Source organism: Neofelis nebulosa, chromosome 2 (assembly GCF_028018385.1).
Source record: "Neofelis nebulosa isolate mNeoNeb1 chromosome 2, mNeoNeb1.pri, whole genome shotgun sequence".
NCBI lineage: Eukaryota > Metazoa > Chordata > Mammalia > Carnivora > Felidae > Neofelis > Neofelis nebulosa.
In genome coordinates, this window is record NC_080783.1 from 211487227 (window position 1) to 211509646 (window position 22420).

Genomic DNA, 22420 nt, shown 5'->3' on the forward strand with positions numbered 1-22420 from the left:
TTTCTCTGACCCTCCCCCGCTCATGCTCTGTCTCTCTCTGTCAAAAATAAATAAAACATTAAAAAAAAATTTAAAAAACATTAAACAGAATTATCATATCCAGCAATTCCATTAGAAGTGTCCATCGACAGAGGAATTGATAAGCAAAACGTGCTATATATATATATGCATATATATGCACAGTGGCATATTATTCAGCTTTAAAAAGAAAGGAAAATCTGACACACGCTACCACAGTAATGAATCTTGAGGACATGACACTAAGTGATGTAAGCCAGGCACAGAAAGACAAATACTGTAGGAGGTACTGAGAGTAGTCAAAACCATAAAGGCAGAAAGTAGAAGTGTGGTTGCCATTATACAGGGAGGAGGGGAGAGCAGGGAGTTTGTGTTTATTGTGTTTTTGTGAGCATACAGTTTCAGTGTCATAAGATGGAAAGTCCTGGACATGGATGGTGGTGATGGCCACACAGCAACGTGCATGTTCTTTACACTACTGAACTGTGCACTTAAAAATGGTTAAGATTTAGGGGCGCCTGGGTGGCTCAGTCGGTTAAGCGTCCGACTTCGGCTCAGGTCACGATCTCGCGGTCCGCGAGTTCGAGCCCCGCGTCAGGCTCTGGGCTGATGGCTCAGAGCCTGGAGCCTGCTTCCGATTCTGTGTCTCCCTCTCTCTCTGCCCCTCCCCCATTCATGTCTGTTTCTCTCTGTCTCAAAAATAAATAAACGTTAAAAAAAAATTTTTTTTAAATGGTTAAGATGGTAAATATGCCCAGTACAAAAATTTTTCTAAGAAGGAAAATGATTGGAAATGGTAAATATCTGGGTCACCATTTTTCTCATTTGCAAATCTCCTTAAATCTAAAATAATGGACACTTTAAAAGAAATACAGTGACGATGTATTACAGAACGTATAATCCACATAGATGAAAACCTGTGAAAACAATAGCACAAAGGCAGGAGAAGAAAGCACCTTCGACTATACGCAAAGTTGTATAATATTATTTGAAGACAGACAGTGGTACGCGAAGCATGTGTATTACAAACTGCAGAGAAACAACTGAAAGGAAATTGAAGTGTAGCTCGTAAGCTAGTGGTAGGAACATTTAACTGATAAAAAGCCAGTAAAAGAGGGGGGAAAGGAACAAAGAGTAGATCTCAAGGAAACAGAACAAGAAAACGGTGGCTTCCCTTTGCAGATATAACATCAGGAGTCACTAGTGTCACCCAGCAAGGTGTGGCCTCTTCTCCCACGACAGCCGCAGGCTCAGGGGGCACCCAGAAGCACCGAGCTCCTGGCCCCATTGGGTGGGGGAGCTGCCTTTCCCTGGGCCCATTTCTTTCCAGCCTTGCCCACGGCTCACTCACCTCCCAGCGGCAGCTTCCTCTGCCCGTTTTGTCTAGAGTTGCTTCCCTGGCCCGCTGCTCTGCCTCTGAGTATTTCCTTCAAAGCGCTAATTACACATGGAACCTTAGGAATTAACTGCTCTGAGCACAGAGACTATGTTCTCTGCTGAAGAGCCAATCTAGCGCTCGACACCCAGCAGGTGCTTTCGGTGGAAGATCCGCCAAGAATTGGAAGGGTGGGCTCCCAGCTTCGCTCTGCCTCCTCCTGCCCCTCAGCCCCCCAGGACCACTGGGGGCTGCTCTCCGAGGCCGGGGCCTCCTGGTCTCCAGGCTGTTCTCCACCGCCACGCTGGACTCCCACAGGTCTCCACCGTGCTTTCACTCTCCCGGAAGACTTCCCGGCCCCCAGTGCTGGGTCAGAGCCCCTCTCAGTGTCCAGAGCCCCCCGGGAGTCCCCGGTCCCTGCACTTGTCACCCTGCTGTTCATCTGGCCAGCGGCCCACCACACCGTCAGCTCCCTGAGGGTGGGACTGGGTGTGGCCTCTCTCCAAACACCCGGGCTCCCCACCTGGCTCAGAGTTCATGGTCAACAGCCTCTTTTCTATAATCCAGTGCATCGGAGACAAAGCAAAGCTGGGTGAGTGGGGCATTGACTCCTATTCACCAGGAGGCTGCCCAGACGGAGCTCCTGAACTGCAGACTTCCTGTTTCTTTAAATTTTTTTTTAAATGTTTATTCATTTTTGAGAGAGACAGACAGAGCACGAGTGGGCAAGGGGTAGAGAGAGAGGGAGACAGAATCCGAAGCAGGCTCCAGGCTCTGAGCTGTCAGCACTAGAGCCCGACATGGGGTTTGAACCCATGAACCGTGAGATCATGACCTGAGCTGAAGCCAGAGGCTTAACCGACTAAGCCACCCAGGCGCCCCATGAGCTGGAAACTTCTGGCCCACATGCCCTTCTAGGAAGTAAACGTCCCAGGCAGACCCCCTCCCACCCCCCCAGCCCCCATCCCCACCAGGGCAGGGCTCCAGCCTCTTCTGGCCCTTCCCAGGCCTCTCTGCCATTGTCATGGCTCTCTTGCCCAGTGCAGGAGTTAGAGCTCCCAGCCTTCCTAGTCAGATGCCACGGGGCCAGGGTTGGCCCTAATGGGGACAAGAAGCCCTCTTCTCCTGAGCGAGAGTTTGCTCAGCAACAAGACGTGGGTGGTGTGTTGGGGGGGGCACATGGGGGAACCTACTTGAGAGAAGCCATTTACAGTCAGCAATATCTATCTGCATGCTGACAATTAATGCACTCTTGCCCTTCAAAAGCAGTTCCCTTTTCATTAAAGTTGTCCCCATGGGGCCTCAGCTTGGCAACACTTTCCCAGCTGTTGGTTTGAGCTATTGTAAGCACCCGAGTTGAAAACGGCATGACTTTATTTTTTTATTTTTTATTTTTTTAATGTTTATTTATTTTTGAGACAGAGAGAGACAGAGCATGAACGGGGGAGGGGCAGAGAGAGAGGGAGACACAGAATCGGAAGCAGGCTCCAGGCTCCGGGCCATCAGCCCAGAGCCCGACACGGGGCTCGAACTCACGGAGCGTGAGATCGTGACCTGAGCTGAAGTCGGACACTTAACCGACTGAGCCACCCAGGCGCCCCAAAAACGGCATGACTTTAAAAGTAATTCAGATATTTTATAAAATTTAACATTGTCCCCCGTCCCAAACTGGGTCTGGATTAGAGCCTGAAATCCGAGTTTGGGCACAGAATTTAGGTATCATCTTGGTCATTATTCAGCACTGTAAACACGAGGCCATTCTAGCTCTATCACCTTTAGCTCGGAGACCTTGCGTCTCTGGTGCCCCAGTTTCCTCATCTGTAAAATGGGGCTAATCGTGTTTGCCTCACAGACGTCGTGAGGGCTGGAAGAGACAAGAGAGCGTAAAACTCTTAGCACAGGGTCTGGGGCGCATTCCATGTTCCACAAATAAGTGTAGTGGGGATGGTCAGTGTTTTTAACATTGAGGCAACATAGGAGAACAGAAAGAGGACTGACTTCAAAGTTAGGTATTTTGAAATGTAACTTTGCACCCATGATTTCTCTGGGCCTCGCTTTCTCTGTCTTTAAAATGGGGGTAAGGATGTCTCTCCCACACAGGTGTGGTGATGGGTAAATAAAATCGTGTCCATAAGGCGACTGGTGTATTTTAGAGATAAGAGGAACCAGCCCCAGAGAGGGTAACGTCATGCCCGAAGCCACACAGGAGGTGTTCTTGAAGATGAGCTCACTGGGGTTCTTACCCTAGAGTTCACGGGCCCCTAAACGGTTCGTGAGGGAGCCGAAGGGTCCCAGGACACGAAGTTAAAGCAGTTTTGTAATATCTCTTGTGGGGAAAGCGTCAACCGTTTTTGTTAGATTCTCAAAGTGGCCCCGGTCTCCAAAAGTTGAAAGAACCGCTGTCCTAATTTAACCCCCTTCGCTTCACAGGTGGAGAAACCGTGTCCCAGAGAGAGAGCAAGGTCCCGGCAAGTTAGAGACACGCCAGAATTCCGCAGGGAATGAGACCCTCCCTCCTGCGGGAGGCCCTGGGGGTGTCTAATTCTGGGACGGGTTCTCCTCGGAAACGGTCCTGATCACAGCCGTCAGAATTTTTCAAACTCTGCTCCCATCCTGCAGCCACCCCCTCTCCAGGTGCTGTAGAATCTTGGTTCCTAGAGGTTCATAGGGGTCGGTCCCGTTTTGGGGGGACTTGGGCAGCGATCTGGCATTTTCGCCGGGTGAAGCAGGCAGCCCCCGCCCTGTCAATGGCCAGTGCTCACTGACCACACCGGGAGCGGACCAGGGCGCGGGAGGGGTCTCCAGCTGGGGTGGCAGAGGATGAGCGCTTCTGGGGATTTTGGGGGGGGGGGAGGCACTGGTTAGTAGTGAGTGGGTGAGCGTGAGGTGCTTGTGAGACCCTCAGCAGGGGAAGCGCCAGGAAAGCAGGCTCGTGCCCACCGCTCCCCTCCCCCAGCAGGTACTGCCTTCCCCCACCCCCATCCTTCACCCCCAGCCCTGGCCGGGGGATCCTGACTTGCTGACAAGCTCGGGGGCTTTTGGCTTCGCTTGCTTTGAGCTGCTACCCGGGTTTCTGATCAGATCTCACACGTACTTCCTTCCACCCCGGAATCACACCACGGGCCCCTCTCCAGGACTCACAGGTGTTTGGTTTCCTGCTTCCGAAGCAGCCCGAGTCCCCGGCCCTAACCCCCCTCACTTGTTAATCCGCAAAGCTGCTTCTGCAAATAATGGCACACACCACCAGGTTTGATTAATTAACTGCGCAAAAATGATGGGGAAACCAGTGAAGGAGATAATTATGCAAAACAGAAAGTGTCAGATTCACTACGTTCCCCTCCGCACGCTGAGGATTGGGGGGGGGGGGGGCGGCCCTGGTTTCCTGGGAGCTGCCTGGTGAGTGAGCTCCCCAACAACAAATCCTGCTGGCGAAAGGTCAGGAGGAGGGACAAAGATGGGGGGGGGTGTGCGTGGGGAGCAGGGCACACCTGAGGGGAGGGGACCTGGGGCCATTCCCAGGTGTGCTTGCTAAAGGAGCCCCCGCCCAGCCGGCCCCAATCCTGTGCGCAGAGACAGCAATAAAGCCCTTCACTGGGGCCCCCCCCGGGGGGCTCTGTCAGCTAAGCGTCTGACTCTCGGTTTCAGCTCAGGTCATGATCTCGCAGTTTGGGGAGTTCCAGCCCGGCATCGGGCTTTGTGCGGACAGCGTGGAGCCTGCTTGAGATTCTCCGTCTCCCTCTCTCTCTCTGCCTCCCTCCACTTATGCTGTCTCCTCTAAGTAAATAAATAAACTTTAAAAAAAAAAAAAAAGCCACGTCCATTTCTCCTCTGTCCCGTTCTGCTTCTCCCTGCCTTATGCCGTCTTTCCTCCCTCCGGAATGGTAGGCCCAGGGGTTGAGGTGGAAGGAGGCAGAGCTGACGTGTTGGCCGAATTCCCAGGCCTGCTTGGGCCGGACCTCGGAGACAGAGGAGTCCTGGGGGCGTGTGAAGCCTCCCGGCTGCGGCTGCGGGGATCCCAGGGCACTGGGGCCTCCCCGATTCCCTGGATCTCCATCTTTCTAAGGGGAGGGCCCGTCCAGAGCGGGACTGGAGTGAGCCCGGCCCCCCCTCCCCGGCCAGTGGCGTTTGCCGGTCTACCACACCGTCCCCCATCCGTGTCCCCGCCCCCACTGTGTGATCTGGGAGTCTCGGGGTGGACTTTTCTCCCCTCTCCCCGGAGGCCCCGCCCAGGCGGGGCAGCCGCGCATGCCGACCCACCTCCTGCCCGCCTCGGCGTCGCGGTAGTCCTCGATGGCCAGCCGGAGCTTGCGCCGGTGCAGGGAGCTGCACACGCCCAGACCCAGCTCCAGGTCCTCATCACTCAGGCTCAGCAGCACCTGCTCCCCCGGGAGGTGAGGACTGAGCGCCCAGGAGGGAGGTTTGGGTGGGCACCCGAGGCTCCCGGGGCCCGCCGCTGGCTGCACAGCCGAGGCCTGGGGAGGGGGGGGGGGTCTGCGGGCATGAGGCTGGGACCCCCCCCCCCCCCGTTGGACCCCCTCCCTCACCCCGTCTCCCTGCCCATCCTCCTCTGCAGTCCAGGCAGAGCACTCGGCCTGTCCCTGCTCCAGGAAGTGGGAATCACATCCTGGCCAAAAGCGCCCTCTAGGCCAGTCTCCACCTCCCCTCCAGCCAGGTACGGGAAGGTTAGGCTCAGAGGGCTCTCTATGTGCCTTCCAGGGGAGACGCGATGGCTTACTGGGGCCCCTGGCCGGGCTCCTAGAACACAGCTCCTCCTCGCCCGGGGATGGGATGCCGGTGGCGTGGGTGGAGCAGGCCAGCTTTGGACCGCTAAGGCTCATGGGAGGGCGAGGGGCGTTCCCACCGGGGTCCCGGAGGTGCCCTACCTTCCCACTCTTGACGTTCTCTGCACACGCCTTGACGTACATGGGCATGGCCATGACCACCTCCAGCCAGGCCTGGACGGTACCGGCCTTCCAGTGGGACATGGGGGTGGTCCGGACCAGTTCCACCTGCTGCAGCCGGTCCGTCTGCTCCTCGCCCTCCGACAGGCTGAGGCTCTGCCGCGTGGGGCTGCACTGGCTGTCCGAGTCTGCAACACACAAGCGCAAGCTTGCTGGGGAGGGGGGCGGGGTGGGAGGGGGGCGCTGTGGGGGGAGGGGCAGGGACTGGGCCGGCTGCCCCCTGAGTCTGCACTCCCAGGGTGCAGGAGGAGGGCAGGGATGGCTTCCCCTCGTGCGCGTCTTCTTGGCCAAATCAAAACGGCTCTCGTTTTGCTGCCTCCCCCATGACAAAAGTAATCTGTCCCCCCCACCCCACAAAAGAATTTCAAAAACTTAATCCAGAAAAGAATGAAAATAAAACAGTGAAAATCGCCCCCAATCCCACGCCCCCCCCCCCCCCCCCCCAGAGACAGCAGCTGTTCGTGCTTAGCTAAATATTCTTTGGGTTACACAAATGCCCACGCTTACAAACACACAGACCCACGCGCAGACACTCTGTTTTGTAAGACACTGTTCTCATTCATGCCACGGAGGATGTCTTTCCGTCTCAGCAGAGATCTGCGATAGCTTTTGACTGCACAGGAGCCATCAGAGGATAATTTACCTCGCCTGCCTCCTGTCGATGGGCACGAATTGTTCCCCATTTTTCGCTGGTGTATACATCATGGCAGTCACCTGTTGGCCATGGGCTGATTTGGTTTCTTAGGATAAATGGAGCCTCAGCTCCTTTCCTGAACACCCCGAAACCTGTTTCCGGAGTAGCCCCCCCCCCCCCCCCCAGACAAAAACGTCTACCTGCCAGCACCTCCCGGCCCTGTTCGATCCAGGGTCAGCCACAACAACACCTGATGTACAGGCCAAGTTCAGTTCACACAGACTCGACTGAGAGGGGAAAGAGTCTCTTTCTCTAAAGCAGGGTTAAATAAACACCCAAACTCAACACCACAAGAAATGACAAGCATGAGAAAAAATAAGCCTGGTGCATTATAAATTACCGTTAACGATGTAAAAAAAATGCTGATGCATCAAATCGGGCACAGGGTTAAAACAATGTGTGCGAAGTCACACAGGTGTTTACAGTTACTGAGCATGTGCCCGGAAGAATGAGGTTACTCTTCCACACTTTTGTGTGTCATCAGCGTTCCACAGTGAACATGCATAAGTTGGAATAATTAAAAAAAAATAGGAAACTGTAAGTGGTTATTGATGGGAGTGTATCTGAACGAATGATGCTGCCTTCATATATTGGAATGTATGTCATTGATAAGAAATCTATCCCTGGAGAATAGTTTTGACATGGGAAGATGTTCATGATCCATTGCCGAGTGAAAAAGGCCCCACGGGACAGCAGGTACAACCTAATCCCCACTGTGTTTTTTTTAACGTTTATTTTTTTTTAATGTTTATTTATTTTGGAGAGAAAGGGAGAGACGGAGCATGAGCGGGGGAGGGGCAGAGAGCGAGGGAGACACAGAATCTGAAGGAGACTCTAGGCTCTGAGCTGTCAGCACAGAGCCCGGCGTGAGGCTCGAACTCACAGACCGTGAGATCATGACCTGAGCCGAAGTCGGACGCTCAACCAATTGAGCCACCCAGGCGCCCACCCCCACCACTGTATTTTTTTTTTTTTTTTAACATTTATTTTTGAGACAGAGACAGAGCATGAACGGGGGAAGGGCAGAGAGAGAGGGAGACACAGAATCGGAAGCAGGCTCCAGGCTCTGAGCCATCAGCCCAGAGCCCGACGCGGGGCTCGAACTCACGGACCGCGAGATCGTGACCTGAGCTGAAGTCAGACGCTTAACCGACTGAGCCACCCAGGCACCCCCCCACCACTGTATTTTTAAAATGATACATATATATATGACTATATAATATATAACTATAATTGTGTGTGTATATGTATATTTATACACATAAGATATTAGTTGGATAAATGTTAGAAGTCTGTCTGGAATGGGGTGATGGGTTAATGGTGCATAAGTGTGTGTATGTGCGTGTGACTGTGCAAGAGTATTTGCATGTGTGCATACTTTCCTGTTTCCCATGTGTCCTGCATTGACTGCATTGTTTGAATAACGAATAACGTGGTTTTGTTTTTTTAATTTTTTTTTAACGTTTATTTATTTTTGAGACAGAGACAGAGCATGAACGGGGGAGGGACAGAGCGAGAGGGAGACACAGAATCGGAAGCAGGCTCCAGGCTCTGAGCCATCAGCCCAGCGCCCGACACGGGGCTCGAACTCATGGACCTCGAGATGGTGACCTGAGCTGAAGTCAGACGCTTAACCGACTGAGCCGCCCAGCCGCCCCAGCGAATAACGTGGTTTGAAAACCACAGCCTAGAAACCTTGTTCAAGTTACGAGGCTGCTTTCCTTCACCCCCTCCCCTGCCCCTGCCATTTAAACTCTTTGGAAACAGCTGCATCAGTTTGGTGACCACGCACGCATCCAGCTCTGCGGAAACTTCTCTCTCTAACACCGGGGGCCTCGAACTGCCCAGCCAGGGACCCTTGGGAGCCCACAGCTGCCGGCCAGGAAGATGTCACTCCTGGTTCTGCAGGGCACTTGGGCGGAGCGACCTAATTCAGGGTGGGCAGATATGCTGCTTCGTGCCTCAGTTTCTATCTCTGTAAGGTTGGCATGATACTGTTCCCTGCCACCTGCCTCCTCTCCTGGGCTGCTCTGGGCACTCAGGGACTCCCCAGTCACTGGCGCCCATCCGTGCCGGATGCGTGAGGTTTGAGAAGCTACTGAAACATTGTTTCCCTTCTCAGGTAGATCGAAGGCCTCAGCCCTGCCCGCAGGGAATCAGCAATGGTGCACAGAGCTCTGCGCTGGTCCCCAGTCCGAGCACATGTTGCCATGACGCCCAGGAATGCGGAAGCAGCAGCTTCCTCTGCAGCCCTGCCTGGGGGCCCCCAAGTTTCTGCCTGGTGACAGAGCTGCCTGTTCCCAGCCTCGGTGTCCCTCTTGCTGGTCCCCGGCTCCCAAGGACAGGTTTGGCTTTTGCAGGGAAGTCTTTCTGATTGGGTCCTATCAGTGGCACCCAAACAGGGTGCCCTCCCTGGGCTGGAGAGCTGAAAGCTCCTGTGTTCCTGTGGCTGGGTCCTGCCTCTGTTACGTGCTTCTGGGAAGATGAGAGACGAACGTCACCACATCTGGTTACCTGAAATTCCGAGACACCGCCCGTGTTGTCCGTTTGGACCGGGCCTGTGGAAAGAGACCAGGCTTCAGGGTTGAATAGACCCTGGCTGTGGGCAAATTTCTTCACCTCTTCAAGTCTCTGTTTTCCCGTCTATAAAATGGGAATAAAAACAATACTCTCTACCTCCCAGGTTAATGACTATGATAAATTCTGAACGCGAAGCTATCGTGGGCACCGGGTAGAAGGTGGTTATTGTTGGCAATAAAGGGCCCCTCCCTGAGGACTGCCTTCCTGGGGTGAAACGTGGCTTGAGTTCGGCTCAGGTGCTTACAGGGGTCCCGCTTGGTGTCGAGCCCAGCTGAAACGCATCGTCCCAGCTGGACCCTGGCCTGGTCCAGGTGGGAGGGTGGGGCTCCCCGCAAGGCGAGGGGTGGGCTTGTCTCTCCGGCACCCGGGTGGGCGGTGTGTGGCTGGGCCTCCCCAGATAAAGGCGACAAAGGAGGCACAGGAAAGAGGAAGGAAGGAGAAGATAGGCAATGGAGAAAGTGAGAGGAGAGAGACTGAGAGCAACAAGGACACAGAGGTAAACAGGAAGGAGAAAGTGAGCGGAGGGTGGAGAGGGAGCCTCAGGTAAGTGGGCAAAGAGGAAAAGCAAACCCCCCCGCGCGTGCGTGTTTTCCCAAGCGTGTGACCGTGTGCGGGTCATTCTATGGTTAGGGGGCCCCGGGCCTGTGACGAGAGCTGGCTCTTAAACTCCCATTACTTATGGCGTCCAGGCTCGAGGAATGTCAGAGGCTGAGCTGGGCTCATACGAGCAAACCACACATTCTGGTTTTTGAGAACAGCTATCGGCGCCCCCCCACCCCCGCCCCCCGGCCGCCACGTCCTCCCCGCAAACTCCTCCACCCCCAGCACCCAGGACGGAGCTCCAAGGCGACACTGCAGAAGGGCTGAGGGGGGAGGCGTCTTTGGGGTCATAAGCCATTAATTAAGGGTACTTTCCAAAATGCAGGCAGCATGATGCCAGATTTTATGTTCAGGATTCCATCAATCTTGGATTTTATTTCCCCTCTGTCTCAGCCTGAGAGTGGGCATAACTCACGTTTACAGTTGGTGAGTTCGAGAGGCTGGCCGAGCCCCTGGCAGAGTCTTGAGAGGAGGTGTCGCCAAGAGGCAGTCAGTCTGGGCCCTTTGGCACACGGGGGGGGAGGGGACCGTGGTGGCTCTGGCAGAAGAGGTTCTACCTTCTCCCACCTGATGGATCGGCTGGTCCAAAAAGCCCAAGGTATTTACTATCTGGCCTGTTACAGAAAATCCTTTACGGAAAACTTGAGGTTCTGAGGCTGGCACTGAAATACGAGAGACCTGGGTTTAAGTGCCGGCTCTTCTGCTTACCAGCCAGATGATCTGGGAGAGTGTTTTGAATGTTCTCAGCCTCACTTTTACCATCTGTGAAATGGGATGATAATGTCTAATCTCACAGGCCTAAGTGGGAATTAATGAGGTGATGTACCAACCACACAAAGTGCTCAGCTCAGTGTCTGGCATTCAGTGGGTGCTCAGGGGCTGCGTGGGGGCCTCCGTCCTCTGCAAGTTCATGTCACAAACGGTCTACACTGGCTCTGTCCAGTATGGTAGGTACAAGCCACACGTGGCTATCGAGCACCTGTAATGCGGCTTGTCCACATTGAGAAGTGTCTACGGTATAAAATACTGAGTTTTGAAGACTTTGTCCAAAGAAAGAAGAAGTAATCCCAATAATCTTTATATTGATCACATGTTGAAATGCTAATATTTGGGGCGTATTGGGTTAAATCGGATATTATTAAAATTCATCTCACCTGTTTCTTTTTACTTTTTCATGTGTCTACTAGAGTCTAAAACTACATGTGGGACTCATGGTATTTTTGCTGGACAGAGCTGGATTAGATGGAAGGTTTTGTTTGTTTTCTCACCGTATTTCCCCCCTTCGGTTGGTTTGGAAGTGAAGCGTCCTGTTTCTCTGTTTTTTGGTTCAGTGGTTCTCAAAGTGGGGTCCCTGTGCCAGCTGCATCAGCACGTGGGAACTTGTTAGCCCTGCAGATTCTAGGACTGCCCCCCCCCCCCCCGGTCCCCCCAAGTTCCTGGAGCAGAAGGTCTGAATGTTGGGCCAAATAATTCGCATTTTAACAAGCCCCTCCCCCGCCCAGGTGATTCTGATGTGTGCTGAATTCTAGAACCACTCTTTAATGGTTTCCCTTGAAAACTTACGCGTATTTAACTTGAAACCTAGGGTTGAGCGGATCTTAATGCTCTGTCCCCAATTATAAGTTACTTAAAACATTCTGATCACTCTTTCTGACTTATAACCTACCCTGTCGATTATTTTAATTCTGTCCTTTGAAAAAGCCCCATAGTTTTAGACATCATCATCATGGTTATTTTCTGCTGATCATATTGACCTGAAATAATTTCCCTACATGGTTCATCACTTCCTGTGTCTCAGACCTTACTTCTAAGGTAATTTTTCTCATTCCTGAAGGACGCGATTTAAAATTTCCTCTGGGAGTATTTGGTGGTAAGCTCTTACAACTTTTGTTTATGTCGGGGGAAAAAGCCTCTATTTCCCCCTTGTCCTTCAGAGAGCTTTGCTGGCCACACAGTTTTAGGTTGACGATCATTTGCTTCTGGCACCTTGAATACATGGCTCCACGGTCTTCTGTCTTCCTTTTTGCTAAAGAGAAGGCAGCTGTCGCCAGTAAAATTGTTCTTTTTGTTATCTACTTTTAAGATTGCGTCTTTGCCTTTGTGGTCCTGCAGTTTCATGACGATGTGGCTAGATGTGGATGTCTTCTTATTCCGAATGATGTAAATTGTGCTTCCGGTATCTGTGGGTTCATGTTTGGAATATTCTCGAGCATTGTGTCTTAAAATTTTACCTCTTCTCCATTCTCTCCATTTGCTCTCCTACTGGGATTGGGCTTTCTAATTCTGTCTTCCCTCTCGTGTAACCTAGTGCTGTCCAACAGAATTTTCTGCGATCGTGGAAATGTTGGATAATCTGCATTGTCCAATGTGACAGCTGTTAGCCACATATGACTGCGGGCACTCAAAGTGTGGCTGGTGCAGCTGAGGAACTGAACTTAAGATGTTATTTAATTTTAATTCAAATACAGGTTTATGTTGCCACGTGTGGCTAGCGGCTATTGTGGGGGACCAGAAAACTAATTTCTCCCCACGGTTTCCCAGAATGCAGCATTTCCAGCATTGCATTCTGGGTAATTTCCTTACACCTATTTTCCATTTTTAAAATCCTCTCTTCGGATATTTACACTGCTGGTTAATCCAGCCTTGGATTTTATGTATTTATTTTTTTAAGTTTTTTTTTTTTTTTTTTTTTTTTTTTTTTAAGCTTTACTTATTTTGAGAGAGAGCACGAGCAGAGGAGGGGCAGGAAGGGTTCATCACTGCCAACTGCAGAGCCTGGTGTGGGGCTCGAACCCACGAACCGTGAGATCATGACCCGAGCCGAAGTCAAGAGTCAGACGCTTAACTGACTGAGCCACCCAGGCACCCCAGATTTTATTTTTTTAAATGTTACTATGTATTTCTAAAAGTTGGTGCTTTTCCAAGTTCACCTGGTCTGTTTAGATGGTCTTTTGTTGATTACTCATGTTACGGTTTCATCTTAAATTAAAAAAAAATTTTATGTTTATTTATTTATTTTGAGGGGGTGGGGGAAGAGAAACAGAGAGAGGAAGAGGGAGAATCCTAACCAGGCTCCGTGCTGGGCTCTGAGCCTGGCGTGGGGCTCGATCCCATGAACTGTGAGATCATGACCTGAGCTGATCTCTAGAGTTGGATGCTTAACCAGTTGAGCCCCCCAGGTGCCCCTCATCTTAATTTTTTTTTTTAAAGAACGACCTACGTGTTAGCTTATATTTGGTATTGGTAATTCCTGTATCTGAAAAGAACGTGGAGGCTCTAAATTGGTTGTGTTTTTCTGTGGATTTGCATGCGTGCTGAACTCAGGTTTGATCTTCTGGGAATCTCTAGTGTCTAAATAGCAGGTGCTGTCCTCCAGAGAGGATTTGCCGGCGTAGGAGGAGGTAGGGAATGGGGATGATACCTGGCAGCAGGGACCACTTCGTTCCTGTTAGAGGGACCTGGGAGGACGAGGGACCACAGACTCTGTTCCTTCACTGTGCCATGCCCTGACACGGAATTCCGGGTACACAGTCCTGACATCAGCATCTGTTCCCAGGACAGACCCCGGTTTCCACACTGAGTTATCACTCACTGCTCCTCGTTCTGGGATTAGCTCACAGCTTCTTAGTTTTGGATAGGGGCAACTTGGGGATATCCCTAACTTTTGGTGAGGTCGGAGATACATGAGGAAGTATGCTCTATTTTAGCTTTAGTGGTTCTGTGGAGGGAGGGTCCCCGGTCCGCCTTGCTCCGCACAGCCCCGAGAGGACGTCCCTCTTGGCCGAGGGCACTGTCCACCCAGCGCTCTTCACGTTCTGTGGGCACCGCTGGTGGGCGGGTCTGTCTGTCTGCCTTTGCCACAAAGGGAGTTCCCAGGTCAGAGGTCAGGTCTCTCCACCTCTTTACCACCCAAGTCTGGTTCACGGTGATGCTTAATGCCATCGGCAGAAGCCCAAGTTCTGGGAAAAGGGCAGTCGGTGGTTTTTTGTTTTTGTTTTAATTTGAATCTTCCCAGGGACCTCTTCTGCTCAACATCCATCACCGGTTCCCTGGATGAAGCCCAGACTCCTTACATGACAAGACTCTCTGTGACTCAGCCCTTGGCTGGCTTCTCCTCTGTCCCTCACCCCCTCTCTGGCACCCTGGGCTTCTGGCACTTTTCCAGCACTCCTGATCCCCTCCCTCATCTCGAATCCATTGCACCTGCTGCTCTCTGCCTGAAAGCCCCCCCCCCCCCCCCCCAGCCCGCTGGCTTATCTGCTTGGTGAACTCCTATGAAGCCTTCAGGCTCTAGTGAAATGTTGCCTCTTCCAGGGACCCCTTCTCAGGTCACCTGGGGGAGGCCGGTCACCAGCACGCCTCCGCTCCAGGTGCGTGTGCTCGCGGGGCTCTCATTAACCCAGGGGCTCTTCCTGCCTGCGCTTCTCTCGGCTGAAATTAACGAACGGTCAGGGGATTACTTGGTGAATGGCAACCCCAATCCCGGAAGGAAGGGGGCGGGCCCTGCTTTTGCCCCCTCGGTATCTCTGGCCCTCAGCAAGGGCTCAATCTCTGCGGATCTCTGTGGTGTAGATTCACCCACCGTGGCCGATTTCACTGACCAGCAAGAGGTCGCTGGATGTGAGCGAGGAAATCTGTTTGTGAGCCTGTATGAGCCGGATCCTGCCCTCTACTGCCTGGACAGAAGGTGCTCTAGAGACGCTGGTTAAAAGAAAGCAGGCAGGATGAGAGGTAAGGAGGGAGGGAGGCCTCTCCCTCCAGGCTCCTCTTCGTCCCACCTCCTTTCGGCCACATCAAGCTGCTTGCAGCTTCCTGAACACACCATATGGTCTCATTCCTGTTCAGCGCTGCTGAATGACATCTGGGACTGGCTCATTCTTTGTTGTAGGGGCTGTCCTGCGCCGGGGAGGATGGTTAGGGGCATACCTGGCCTCCACACCCTAGATGCCAGTGAGCACACAGTGTGGCTGCTCCGGGCGCCCCCATCCTTCCGCCCCGGGGCCCCTCTGTTCTCAGACCCACCCTGCTCTGCCAGCCAAGTAAGGTCAAAACTCCGTGCCCTTGGGCAGTGGCAGGGAGCCCCCTGTCAGCACTTATCCAGCCAGAAGCTGAATTCTCATTTTTTAAAATTCTGCATTATAATATGAGAAAGTAACATTTTATGGCCTGATAACAGCCGCTGCATTGCATGGAGATGCTTTGCTGGAGCCCGCAGTCACAGCCCCTGTGAAAGATGTGCAAAAGACAGACCCTGGAGTGCCAGACCGACAACACAGGTTCACACGGCATCGAGTCACTGACCATGTAGCTGCTGGGGTGACGGCGGGACCCCGGTGGGCTCGCCACCCGCCCACAACACCCTGACCCCAGTGCCCAGCGGGTGTTTGGAGGCCCTGAGCTCAAAAGCTGACGGCACTCCCTCCCCCCATGTCCTTTAAAATCCACAAGACCGGGGCACCTGGCTCTATCGGTTAAGCATCCGACTTCGGCTCAGGTCATGATCTCAAGGTGTGAATTTGAGCCCCGCGTTGGGCTCAGCTGACAGCTCAGAGCTTGGCGCCTCCTTTGGATTCTGTCTCCCTCTCTCTGACCCTCCCCTGCTCATTCTCTGTCTGTCTCTCTCTCAAAAATAAATAAACATTAAAAAAATAAGAAAGAAAATCCACAGAACCACAAAGCACACATAGAAGTCAGACAGAGTTCAGCCCTTACCAGCGATAACTGTTTGATGCGTTCAGAGAAAACCTCACATATTTCCCTTTCCCCTCCTTTTTGGTGCCTGGCAAAGGCCCTAAGCTTGTGCTCACTGTGTCTGTCCCCTGGGGCGACAAGACCCCTGTCCCCAACCTCAGAGGACATCTTCCCTCCTCCCCCCGTCACCACTTCCCGCCAGCCCCTTGGGGAATTTTCCCAAGAGGCAGGGAATCGATTTCCTGGACTGGGCAAGGCTTCACCTGCTCCGTACTCACTTCCCGGGTAGCTGATTGGCAAGTATTTCTTAATTTTACAGACTTAGGGGCAAGATGTGGAGACGAGGTCCAGGGCAGGCAGGTGCAGTGTCATCCAATGACAGCCACTGTCTGCTTTAACAATGTAGAGAGAAGCTTTCCTTTTTGCTCCTTGCTGACCTGCCCCCCCCCCCCCCCCCCCCACCGAATAGTGCCCACGTTTGGGAAGACCTTCTTAGAGTCTGATCTGCGCCTGAAATCTCTCTGCCCTTTTGTTTATGCTGGGGGCGGCCTCCCCCTGTGTTCCCACGGCTAGTACTCTTGAGGGCCTAGTTTCCTAACTGGCTTTTCTACCGATGGGCGGGTCTGGGAGGTGAGGCCTGTAGGAAGCAGAGGCTGGGGGCTGGAGAAGGATCGGTCTCCCAGGGCCCCGTGGAGACAGGACGAGTTTGCGTCTGTACGGCTCTTGGGAGGCCAGGTTAGAGCATCCAGTTGCTGTGTGCTTTGAGGGCCCAGCTGTGCCCGGGCTCCCTGATGGGATTTTCAGCCTGGCTCCCAGCCCTCCCGGCTCCCCTCCGGCCCTCAGGACCTCTGAGGTCCTTTCTGGGTCGGCTCAGCCTGCTTCTGTGAGTCCCGTGGACTGCGGTTATCAGGATGGTCGTGGGACCCTATCCGTTTGCTCGCTGGCACAGGGGGGACCCCCAGCGAGTCGGATCTGTGGACCTCTGGCTCAGGGCGAGGCCCCTGGAGCCAATGCCGCTCTCTGGGATCATCCTAAGTGGTGAGTGCAAACTGTCCAGCCTCCAACCTCCTTCAAAATACTCCCAGCTGCCTGGAACTTTCCTGTACCTGCGATGAGCTACACTGTTTCTGGCACCAAGGCTAATTTAGGAAGAGCAAAGATGCTTCTGAGCAGATTTTTAATGTCCTTTAAAATGAAGAGCGAGCTCTGGTGGGGCTCATGGAGGGCATTCTTACAACTTCGACCCCTAACTGGAATTGTCAGGGAAAAAGCTGGTGCTGGTCTTGACTTTCTGGAGATGAGAGGGGACTAAGCCACTCTGACAGCTCCTGGCTTTGTCAGCTGTACTTGCACCTGCCTGGGTTTAGGGCGCTGTTGGACCCCAATTCTTATCCTTGTTTCATCACGTGCTATGTCCCCTCGGCTATTTCTGTCACCTGTCTGAGCCTCCGTGTCTTCCCTTGTAAGGTTGGGACCATAACAGACCCTTCGTGCGATTTTGGTGAGGACTACATTAGGGTGACTTCTGTCGTCTCGTGTTCACACCTGCATCCTCCGCCTGAGCCCTAGGCCTGGCACACGGGGAGCGGCCAGCCCGTGTTTGTCGAATGACTTACTGAGTGTATGTCAAGGGCCTGGACTCGCCTGGCACTCAGGAAATGTCTGCAGATCGCGTCCTCCTCTCCTCCCCTCCCCCAGCTTTTCTCACTCCCTACGCCCTTCTTCCCCCCGCCAGAAGCCAGTCCTTGTCCTCCGTCCTCAGCCTGACACCCACACCGTATCCCTGGGCCTGCAGGTTACGGCTGTTTCCGCACCGGTGACCACGCATCCGCCTGGCATTTCTGGGAGAGCTTGGGGTTCCCCTTTGCCAGCCCATCAACACCTCCACCTGAGGGTGAAGCGAGGCCTCCCCTGCCACCCTTTCCATCTCTGAATCCCACCGAGCGCGGCCACGAGAAATGGTGGAGTCCCCTGGCTGGGCTCCGGGCCGCAGGCAGGCTGCCCCCGAGTCTGACCACAGCCCTCTGGGGGCCAGGTGGGCTCAGGATTCCTGTGCCGAATCCAGAATTCGGAGGGCACCTGCTACTTCCTCAACACCCTGAGCTCTGGGAGCCCTGCTCTGGGTTCAGAAACGAGCGTGGTCGCCTGCTGCCGGGCTCCCCATCGAGGGAAGGGCCGCAGGGCCCTCTGGTGAAGGAGGACACGTGTCAAATTGAGATGGACGCCTGTGGCCGGGCAGGCACACGGGGCTCTGCGATCAAGGGGAAAGACAAGGACAGAGGGAATCCAGAGCAGACGTGGCAGAGCAGGTGGCCTGGAGACAGACCGGGGCCGTGGAAATTTTTTTTCCCCCTAAAGAACACGGATCTTCTAAAAAACCTGAGTTGCCAGTGGTAAGAACTGCGGTGTATCTGTGGCATTTTTGGCTTCTTTTGAAAGATCAGGAGGTCTGGAAGCACTAGAGCCCAGCGGGGCTTGCTTCCTTAGGAGGGGCCAGACTGCGGGGCCCCCGGGTACCCTCTTCCCAACCTGCCGGAGGCCTCTGGGACCGGGACATAGCGGGAATGAGGGGGGTAAGCGTGCAGCTCGGTGCTGGCTCCCGAGAGTGCTCGTGGGGGTGAGCCCCTGTCATCGCCCACAGCACTGTGCGGCGGGGCCGCTAGAGCTGACCTAAAGCGGAGAGGGTTTCAGGAAAGACATTCCAGCTCATACCGGGAGGCCCCCGCCGTGACGTCTGGGCTTGCCCGGTGCTTTCCAGCTCAGTGAGCGGCTGCGTTCCCATTGCACGGATGAGGCCAGTGGAGCTCGGAGACGTCAATCAGGTGTGGACAGAACGCACAGCCAGGACGCAGAGTCCGTGTCTTAGGCCACTGGCCCACGTTTCCTCTCACGTGAGTCTCCTGCCACGCTGAGACACGCAGCTGCCATAGGCTGGACGCTTACTGCCCGTTTGTTACGTCATCTTGGCAGTGGCCTCAGGAGATAGGCAGTTTGGTGTCCATCTCATGGAGGGGAAAACCGAGGCCCAAAGGGACTGGGTGAGTGAGTGGCTTCTTTGGGATCGAACCCAGAGGTCTGGCTCCAAAGCTTGGTCTTTCCTCAACGCTCCTCCCTGTACTGCTTGGTTTTTATCAGTTCTGCTGGGTTCAGGCTGTCGCCGAAACGATCGTGTGTTTCCCGCACACGCAAGGAGAGACGGAGGGGACCTGGCAGTGGCTCTCACACGCGAGTTGCAGTTGGTGACCCAGCCTGTCATCTCTGACCCTCAGAGCCTGTAGACAGGCCCTCAGATTCCCTCTGGCCTGTCGGGAGCCTCCTTCCCTGTCGCCACAGCACTGGCGTCTGCGGTGACAGCTGCTAGGGGCGGATTTCTCTCCTCCCTGGCCTGCCCGCCCCCAACCGCAGGCTCTGTGCCGCCCCCCCAAGACATGGGTGTCCTAGCAAGGAGGGGAGCTGGCACTGTGTGTGCATGGACCCAGCTTGGATGTGCCTCCAGTGTCTGTGGCCTGTCCCGGGGAAAGCCATTAGGCAGCTCAGAGCTGGTGGGGAGACAGGGCAGGCGGGGCCAGCTGTGCCGGCAGGATGTGCCCATTCCTGTCCCTGTCCAAGGCCCTGTGGCAATGGACTGGGCCTCTCTGCCCACGCCTGGGACCCGGGACGGCCACAAGATGAATTCCCTGGGGCTGGCACTTCTTAGCCAGCCCGCGGGGGCCCGTGTGCAGATGCCCTATACTGACTCAGGTCCTTTCTAACTAAGCAAAGGGGATAGAAAGAGGCCCACCTGGCCTTGCTCCTGGCTCACTCCTTAAGGCACGTGGGAATCCCACACGAGCCTCAGGAACTTTCCAGGGCTAAATGATGTCAGAAGTGTGGTGGGCTCCAAGCTCTCCAAAGAACCACTGGCTTAGCGCCTCCAAGCACAGGATATGGGGGCTTAAGGAGTCGCCCATTGCCACACGTCCCAGAGGGGTAGGGGGTGCTCCATGGAACTAGACAAAAAACGCAGCGTCCTTGGGCCACCTGGATGGCTCGGTCGGTTAAGCATCTGACTCCTGGTTTCGGCTCAGGTCATGATTTCACGGTTCGTGGGTTCGGGCCCCGCGTCAGGCTCCACACTGTGCAAGCCTGCTTGGGATTCTCTCTCTCTCTCCCTCTCTCTACCCCTCTCCTGCTTGTGTTCTCTCTCTATCAAAATAAACCTTAAAAAATGCATGGTTCTGTGGTCCATTAAGTTTGGGAAACACGAGGTGGAAAAAAGTGTGGTATTTTTCTTCACTGCAGAACTTGTCAGAGCCTTACAGAGCTAACGTGTTGTGTTGATTCTCTAAGGGTTAGAGACACGGCATTGTTTCCAAGACGACCCAAGCATTTATTCCCCGCCCCCCCCCCTCGCCGCGTGCGCCCCGAATCTTGTGGTCTGCTCAGAGCCTGGGTTCTAGAACCGGCTCAGCCGCTGACACCCTGCTTGGCTGTAGGCAAGTCCCTTCCCATCCATAATGTGAGGGGAGTGGGCAAGAAGCCGCGAGAGCCCTCTCAGCTCTAATTCACGCTTGTAGTAAGCTTCCTTCACACCTATACTGAGGGGCCTGCCTGCCCGTCTCACAGGGCGGGTGAGGGGCTGAAATGAGATCACTGCTGTCATTGTCCTCACCAACATCATCGCGGCTGACATTTACTGCCACCTGAGCTAAGCCTTTTCCATATGCGGGAACTCCTTCCCTCCTTGAGGCCACCCCTTGACGATGCTTTATTGTCCCCAGCGTACAGGTGAGGAAACTGAGGCCCAGCCAGGTTCACTAACTAGCCTGAGGTTACCAGGGAGCCGATGTCAGGACTAAGGGCTACCGGGGCACACCCTCTTAGCCTTGACCCTGGTCTGCCCGAGAAAGAGCGTTACAAACTGTGAAGGGCTGCTCCCTGGCAGGGCCATTCTTCTATGTAATGTTGCTGTGGTTCATCCAGGGGACCTGGGGACCAGGGAACCTGGACGTGGCCTCCTGGGGCGGGGCTCGGGCCCTCCATTTGCGGGCTTTCCCGTTCTGCCAGAGTGAGGAGGGAAGGGGTCTGGGCCACCTCTTCCTGGTGCGGAGCAGGGCTGAGGGGTCTGGGGGTGCCCAGGGGAGCGACTTCTCCACGGTGAGGGGTGCGGGAGGAGGTCTGAGGCCGCCCACGGGACAGAGATCAGACGACCGAACCCACGGGTTAGGGTTTCACACTGCCTTGGCATTGCAAACCCTTCGTGCCAACGAAATCGTATCTGTAAGAGAAATATACTGGCCTTTGGACTGAAGGGCATGAGTTTGGGGGGGGGGGGGGAGATGGCCTCAGACATCAAGGACTCCTAGGATGCCACAGGCCACCACTGCCCTGGCTTATTTTGGAGGGTGTCTGAGGCCCAGAGAGGGGGACTGACTTCCAGTGGTCACACAGCGAGTCCTTGGCCACGCTGGGAACGGGAAGTCCAGAGCTGGGCTCTGGGCTCCCACCTGCACTGGGCTGGGGTGGTGGGGCTCTTGGGTTGCAGGCTGGGCCTCCTTAGGAGCCTGAGGGCAGGGTCCGGGCAGAGCCCTGCTGGGCCCCTCCCTCAGTAGCAGCATCGCCCAGACTGTTCCCCGGGGCACAGCTCGGGCCGCCTGGCTCCCAAAGTGCAGGGCTCAGCATCTGCTGTCCACGGGGCCCCATCGGGCCCCGGCCAAGTCTGAGATGGCAGGTGCCACGCTCAGAACTTGGCCTGCACCCAGGTCTGACTTCTGTCCCCCCCCCCTCCCCACTTCCTGGCTGCGTGCCTCTAGAATTGGGCACCTCTCTGTGACTCTAACAGGTGTACCGCTGGGGGTTCTGCCCAGGGGCAGGGGGGGGCAGCAGTACGGTACGCCAATGCCAGACCCCTTCGCTCTCTGCTCCTCAGGGCCTGGCCTAAGCATGGTTCTGCCCTCCCCGAGGGATCTGGAGCTGCCCCGGAAAGGCAGCCTCGCCCTCCCTGGTCATGGTCCCTTGGGGAAATTTCCCGATGGCAAGTGTATGCTGAAACCCGTGGGCAGGATGCCACCCTCAGCTACTGCCCCGTGGAACGAACCTCTGGCAGCTGAGCCCACGAGGGGGAACTTGCTCGGTACACAGATCCCAGGGCCTCACCCCCCCAGACCTGATTTAGTAGGTATAAGATGGAGCCTGGGAATCTGTATCCTCAAAACTCAAGGCGCGGTCAGGTTTCTTAACTACCGATCTGTGTGTGGTTCTCTTCTCTTTCTCATGTTTTTTCCTGTCGTGGCACCCTCCACATGGACTCCTGCATGGAGGTACAGCGTGCAACAGATAAGAGCAGAGGTTGTGGCCGAAGGTAGGACCGGAGCCCTGCCCGCTGATTCTTTTATCAGCTATGGCAGCCTCTGGAGTGACCTGAGGAACCCTCAAGGGTTCCATGGAACACAGTTTGAAAACTACTGCTTATTCCAATTCCTTCCTCTGTTGGGTAGAAAAACTGAGCCCCAAAGAGCTAGC

At 54.5% G+C, this 22420-nt stretch overlaps 1 protein-coding gene across 5 annotated transcripts in view; it reads right to left on the minus strand.

The window, feature by feature from the left end:
- The window catches only part of KAZN (kazrin, periplakin interacting protein), a 1084458-nt gene that overhangs the window by 25699 nt on the left and 1036339 nt on the right, over positions 1 to 22420 (minus strand). For all 5 annotated transcript variants that reach the window (XM_058696318.1, XM_058696330.1, XM_058696337.1 and 2 more), the window contains 2 exons: positions 6277 to 6482; positions 5651 to 5769 (listed from right to left, as the gene is read on the minus strand). In XM_058696318.1, coding sequence (XP_058552301.1) covers positions 5651 to 5769; positions 6277 to 6482 — 325 coding nt within the window. The remainder of the gene's footprint in view (positions 1 to 5650; positions 5770 to 6276; positions 6483 to 22420) is intronic.